Source organism: Salvia splendens, chromosome 14 (assembly GCF_004379255.2).
Source record: "Salvia splendens isolate huo1 chromosome 14, SspV2, whole genome shotgun sequence".
In the NCBI taxonomy this organism is placed as follows: domain Eukaryota; kingdom Viridiplantae; phylum Streptophyta; class Magnoliopsida; order Lamiales; family Lamiaceae; genus Salvia; species Salvia splendens.
Window position 1 is genome coordinate 4,182,505 of NC_056045.1, and position 6,010 is coordinate 4,188,514.

The 6,010-nt window shown below is 36.7% G+C and overlaps 1 protein-coding gene across 1 annotated transcript; it reads right to left on the reverse strand.

Moving 5' to 3' along the window:
- Positions 1 to 946: 946 nt before the first annotated feature.
- LOC121763709 lies at positions 947 to 4,661 on the reverse strand. Its single transcript, XM_042159769.1, has 5 exons — positions 4,471 to 4,661; positions 3,431 to 3,946; positions 2,345 to 2,584; positions 2,165 to 2,256; positions 947 to 1,955 (listed from the first exon to the last, which is right to left on the reverse strand). Exons 1-5 carry the CDS (start codon positions 4,567 to 4,569, stop codon positions 1,184 to 1,186), a joined length of 1,719 nt encoding a protein of 572 aa, XP_042015703.1. The 5' UTR covers positions 4,570 to 4,661; the 3' UTR covers positions 947 to 1,183.
- Between the last annotated feature and the right edge of the window lie 1,349 nt (positions 4,662 to 6,010).

Genomic DNA, 6,010 nt, shown 5'->3' on the forward strand with positions numbered 1-6,010 from the left:
TGTAGAGAATTTTATAAGATTATGGTTTTTTAGTTCTATTTCTGACTGACATTTATACATTTTTCATTAATTCAATCTTCTAGCTAAATTTAACCATTCTTATTTTATCAACATTTAGAACATAGAACAATTCTCCTGCATTGGATTAACAACGCATATGAATACCGAAAGTAGTGATTTTACCATGCGCTTTTTGATCAATAGTGGAAACCAAACTACGCAAGAAGTAAATTCTTTAAGTAAATATAATGTTCAACATCCAATATTAATTAGTATGAAGCAAGATTTGCTTTCTATCCTCATTTTCCACTCATTTCATTATTCTATAACACGGAACAATAAATCTAATGCGAGTAGAAAAAAATATCAGAATTCTAGGCTGCACGTCAAATTCAGTTCATCGACTCAGACTAGTAAATGAAAATGAAAATGAAAATAAATATATATTTCTAAATTTAAGCTAAAATACCAACATGAGGCTCTCATGATGAGAGCTAAGTTCAAACTATAATTTAAGAATAACCTTTTTAGATGAATTAAAACGGGTTAAATATTTTAATTAATACTACGAAAACATTATACGAAGAACTAAAAGCAAGTGACAATTGTTCGTGTCTCAAACGTTTGATTATGTTCAATAAAGCATATCCAGCTGTTATACAAACACTCAATTAGCTCGATTTTTTGGTAATTAAGAATGAGGTTTCTTGCCGTTTTTAACAAAGTGGTGGGGAGACGAACACGTACTTACTCAGAAAAAATGGGAAAGAATTCAAATTGTGTCAACTGAAATAAGTGTGCAAATGGAAAAATTGGTGACAACGAATATCCTATTCAACTTTGTGTGTTCTTTGTAAGGAGCATCCAAGAACCATCATATCTTATTCACTTGCAAAGTTTCTAAGAGCCATTGACACCACTATTGCAAATTATAGGGAGAGAGAGGTATAAAACTAAGAATTTTGAAATCTAGCATCTTTGGTCTTGTTGGAGCAAGAACAACACTCTATACAACTATTTCATCTACTCTCAACCTAAAGCTAATATTAGCTGATTTGAAACTGAATAATTGGAGTCCAGAAAGTAAAACCTGGACACACAGCAGATCTAAACTAAACGCAATCCGGTTCAGCAACGGATGCAGCTGTAACTCGACTAGGTCAACCGTATGTTAAGCACTGCACTACTTGTTAGAGACTGCCGAATCAACGTTGTCAAGAAGAAACCGATATAGCTCTTTCCTCAGCTTCTCTATCCTCTCATCATCTTTCTCTCCTCTAAATGCACCATCCAGCCACTGGTTCACTCGTTTCAGTTGCCCAAGAAGGATTCCCATCTGCCAACTCCCGTCCCTTCTCAAGCCAAAACCACGGCTTAGGGAAGCTTCCAAGTAATCCAAGAACCAGGAACGTGAGAACGAGAGCAGATTTTCAGCTAATTTAGCCACATGTTTTAGTCCCGGTGGTCTACCTTCGCGTTCAGCATCCCTTTCTTTGGTGGTGGTGCCATGTCTTTTTGTATGAGACATGTGAGAAGTCTCGTTTTTCAGTCTTGATACTGGTTTGCTTGAGCTCCGGGGGCTTATCTTGGGTTTGGTAGAACAGTTCTCCGTGTCAGATTTCTCTGGATTGTTTTCTATCACAACATAATGGCATTTCTCACCATTTGTAATCCCGTTTTCGCCTCCCTTTCTGTATAAAGAGAATTTGGAAAGATCGGTCTCGACTGCAGCTTGAACCCATAAAGAGGCATATTTACTCACGGGAATGGAGCAAGTCCCTGCTTCGGAACCTTGAGTGCAATCTGTACTATCATTTGCATCAGAAGATCTCACATTTATAAGGGTTCTAATCACCTCAGCGGCCTTTTTGATGCTCTCGTGGATGCTCAAAAATTGTTCCACTAATGGACCAGATGTATCTTTCTCCGATAACTCACATAGCTCTGCAAACATGCTACAAAAAAAGTGAAGAAATTTCAGCAAACGGAATACGTTCAGGTAATGATTGCCAAAATATAAACTGCTTGAATGCTGGATATCATGAGTAACTGCTTTGCATATCAGTCAATACCGAGTAGTGCGATATTCAGTCAATATCATGTGTAACGGCCTTATACATCACAAACTACATGCTGAAGCAAGAAGACGAAGAGAACTATGTACCTCATGCACCTAATGACACACTCAGATAAAGATGCTTCTTCTAATGCACGAACTGCAGAGGTGCAAGCGGAGTTCCTGTGGCTTCTAACTTCCTAAAAGCATTCAAAACAGATATTAGTATATGTTAAAGAAAGGGACTGAGCCTTCTTGTATGTGTCTGTTGCTTTTGGTAAAATGTACCTTTCCAAGGTCACATATGGTAGGAGGAAGAGCGTCCCACAAGATTCTTAGATCAGATCTTTTTTTGGAACCGAGAACAACCTTATTGAAATCAACGGGGAAGCTAGTGTCATTTGATAACTTCATACTCTTCACTGGCTTGATCAGAAGATTAGGTGAGACAATGATGTTCTTGCTTTTAAGAGGTGAAACATCCAACTTCTTTGGTGAATCCTTTGGGAGGGCCTTCTTTACGACAACCTGCATCTCACATGAGAAAACAAGAGAATGTATACGCATCATTCAGGGAAATGAACAAAATAGATACGAAGAAGAAGGTTTGTCCAGCCCCAGTTCTTGCCTCTATCAAAGAAATTTAGTTGGTCTATCTCCTTTAGACAAAAAAAATCAACTAAAATAATGCATTTTCGAAAGAGAATATGCATTTCCATTAGAAAGCTCGGATGCAAGTAAATTCAGAAAGATCAGAGTACTAACCATGAACATACTTGTATAGTTGTATAATAGACTATGTACATAAGTGATTGAGAAAAGCTTGTATTTGTTGAGTTTGCCCTCGATTAAATCGAGCTTAACTATGTATAAATTCAAAGACTTGACAGCGCAGCGCAGTAATTCAGATCAGAGCAAGAAATGAGTTCAAAATTATTGAGTTTGCCATGGATTTATTAGTCTTTACTGCTTATAGTTGCCATTTCTCAGTGGCTGTATTTATTTCTCTACCAACAATCCTTCTTCCACAATAAGCTACTTCTTCAGCCTATCCAACAAACAAGCTTTACTAAAAACATCTTCGAAGAAATAAAAATGATATCTTAATTAAGAAGTAAGTAAAGATTCTTAATTAATTTAACTATAGCTCCTTTGCAATCCAGAAAAAAACCATGAAAGAAATATCAGAATGCAATCTTCGAATGGCATAACAAGAACCATGGGGTTAACATCCTTTGAAGGACAAGATTCGAGCAACCAGTTTCAGCAATCGCCCTTAACGAACTCAAATGAATTAAAACCGAGGATTACATGACGTTCAGACATTACCAAGAAAATGGAACATGTGCATTAATAACAAGAAAACAAACTTACAGAATGTGAAGGTGAAGAACTGTCCTTTTGCTTAGACTTTGATAGACCTTTGCTCCCATTTTTACTCTGTAAACCGGAATCCCATCCTCTTCGTGCTGAATCCAAGCTCAGTCTTCTACTCTCCACAGCTCCTCCAGCCTTGCCACTCCCAAATGATAGCCTCCGGAGACCTCCCTCTTCGTTCCCTATCACTTTCTTGACTTTCCCCTTCGATTTCGCCTTTGTTTCCACTTTCTTAGCATTCAAGAAATCACTAGAGATCAAGTCCTTAGGATCTCCCACACAAGGCCGCCTCTTGGTGATCGGCTTGATGCCACGTAGCACCGGAACAGGGGAGCCGTAGTCGAGCCAAGTCGCGTAGATGAACTGCCCCAGCTGGACCATGTCACTCAGTATCAGCTCCACATCTTCATCGGACACAGACACATAGGCCGAGTGCAGTGAATCCGAAACCCTCAAATAGTAACCCCTGCTCTTCCATGGATCATCTTCTAAAGAGGGTACAATACCAATCACCTATATATATGCAAAAAACATCACTCACATAAGTGGAAGCAACAAACATAACATCTAGGGGTAAAATTTCTGGTACAACAACAAAAAAAATTCCACATTCACCCTAAAAACCAGAATCTCAGGTAAAAGAACCTATTTTTCCTAATTCATAAGCCCAGAAAGAGGAACACAAAGAAAGCAAGAGAAGAAACCAACAAAAAACGTCAAGTTTACAAGTAAAAATAATGTAGAGGGGAGAAAACCTCAACCCCAAACACAAATGCAATATTCAACCCAAAAATCAGAATCACAAGCTAAAGAAGGGTTTATTTTTACAAGTATCTCATAAGCCCAGAAAAAAAAAAGCAAACAAACACTGCATTCTAAATACAGCAGTGGAGAATAGGAGCAGAAAATCAAAAAGCAGAAAGAAGTCACAATAATGGGTCCGACTCCGACCGAATCTTCTCCCTTTGTTCTTGTCATTTATTTTCTAAGATTCAAATTATTAAAAAAAAAAAGATTGAAGTTTGTTGAAGAGTTGCCTGGAGAAGAGCGGAACGGTGTTCACCAGCGACCCTGAATTCCTTATCACCAACATTTTGCAAGAGTTTTTGAAGTGTGCCTGGACTTAGCGAGACCATTTTCCTTCAAAGCAAATAAAAATGTATTCTTGGAAGAAATCCATACAAAGAGGAAGAGGCTGAGAGAGTGGGGCAGAGGAATCTGAATGCTGAGGAAGAGGAACAGAACGAATCTCAAAAAGGACACGTGGCGAATTGGGATGTGGATGGCGCAGGTGACGAGGTCTGTGAGGTAAAACAACAATTGTATCATGGGAAAGCTAATAAAAACAAGATCTTGAAATGTGACGATTCAGAGAAATGAAAAATCTTGATAGCTACATGCTCATGTAAACTTTCAATGCTTTTCTATATATCTCTTCTTATGTGCTTGCCTATTCTAGTTGATGGAAAGGACATCCAATCAAATCGACCTTTCTATTTATTTTTTTCGAACTGGTTTTTTGTTTTTTATTTTGGTTTTGGTTTTGGTTTTGGCAGTCAATAAAGTTAATATTGGAGTTGGAGACTCACGAGGTTTAATTCTAATATCCAGATTCGCCTGCACATAAAAGGCATCACATTAAACTATTGCAGACGCGATTTCGACGTCTTCTTTTTTAGAGCTTCGGTTGCACATAAAAAATTAGTCCATCTTTATTCCTGAAATTTTCTCATAATTTATTATTTTATACATTTACTTTTTAATACAGTAATTTGTATTTTATACATTTACTTATTCATGAAGGATTATGTATTAAAACTCATGCTATCTACTATTACGACTTTTTCATAAATGAAATGAGTATTACTTTTAAGGGAAATGTGAGTTAAGTGAACTAATAGAATATGTAACTTAATTATCTAATATGGTTAAAATTAAAAAGTGAACTAAAAAAAAGTCCCTAGACAATATGATTTTCACATTTTCGATATTTGATAAAAAAATATATTTCACCAGAGGTCTCTGGACAAAGACTTAATTTCATTTGCGGTACTTTTGTACCACGTCGTTATGAAGGTATTCCCTCCGTCTGCGAATAGGTCCCGTTTTATCATTTTGGTCCGTCCGCGAATAGGAGTTTCAGTTCATTATTTCTATAAATGGTAAAAGGTCTCACTTTTCTTAACATTTCTTAAAATTTGTGTCGAAAAGAAATGATACTCGATCCTATTCGCAGACGGAGGGAGCATTATCAGTAACATTTTAGCGCACTCGGATTTTACATTGGCTTACGAAGAACGTCACAGTCTTCGTATGAACTTTTAGTAGACCTCTTCTGCATAAATGTCACTCACTTTGTCTGCAATTAAAAGTTTCGGTTGAGTTTACCATGGATTTTTAAAACATAAATGGAAAGTATGTACTAAAAAAAATAGTGGAATGTGATAAGTTAATAGAATTTGAAACATACTTACCACCATTTATAATAAAAAGTGAAACAAAACTACTAATAAAAAAATAGTGGAAATGTTGAAAGTTATAGAATTTGAAACATACTTACACCATTATCTCTCATCT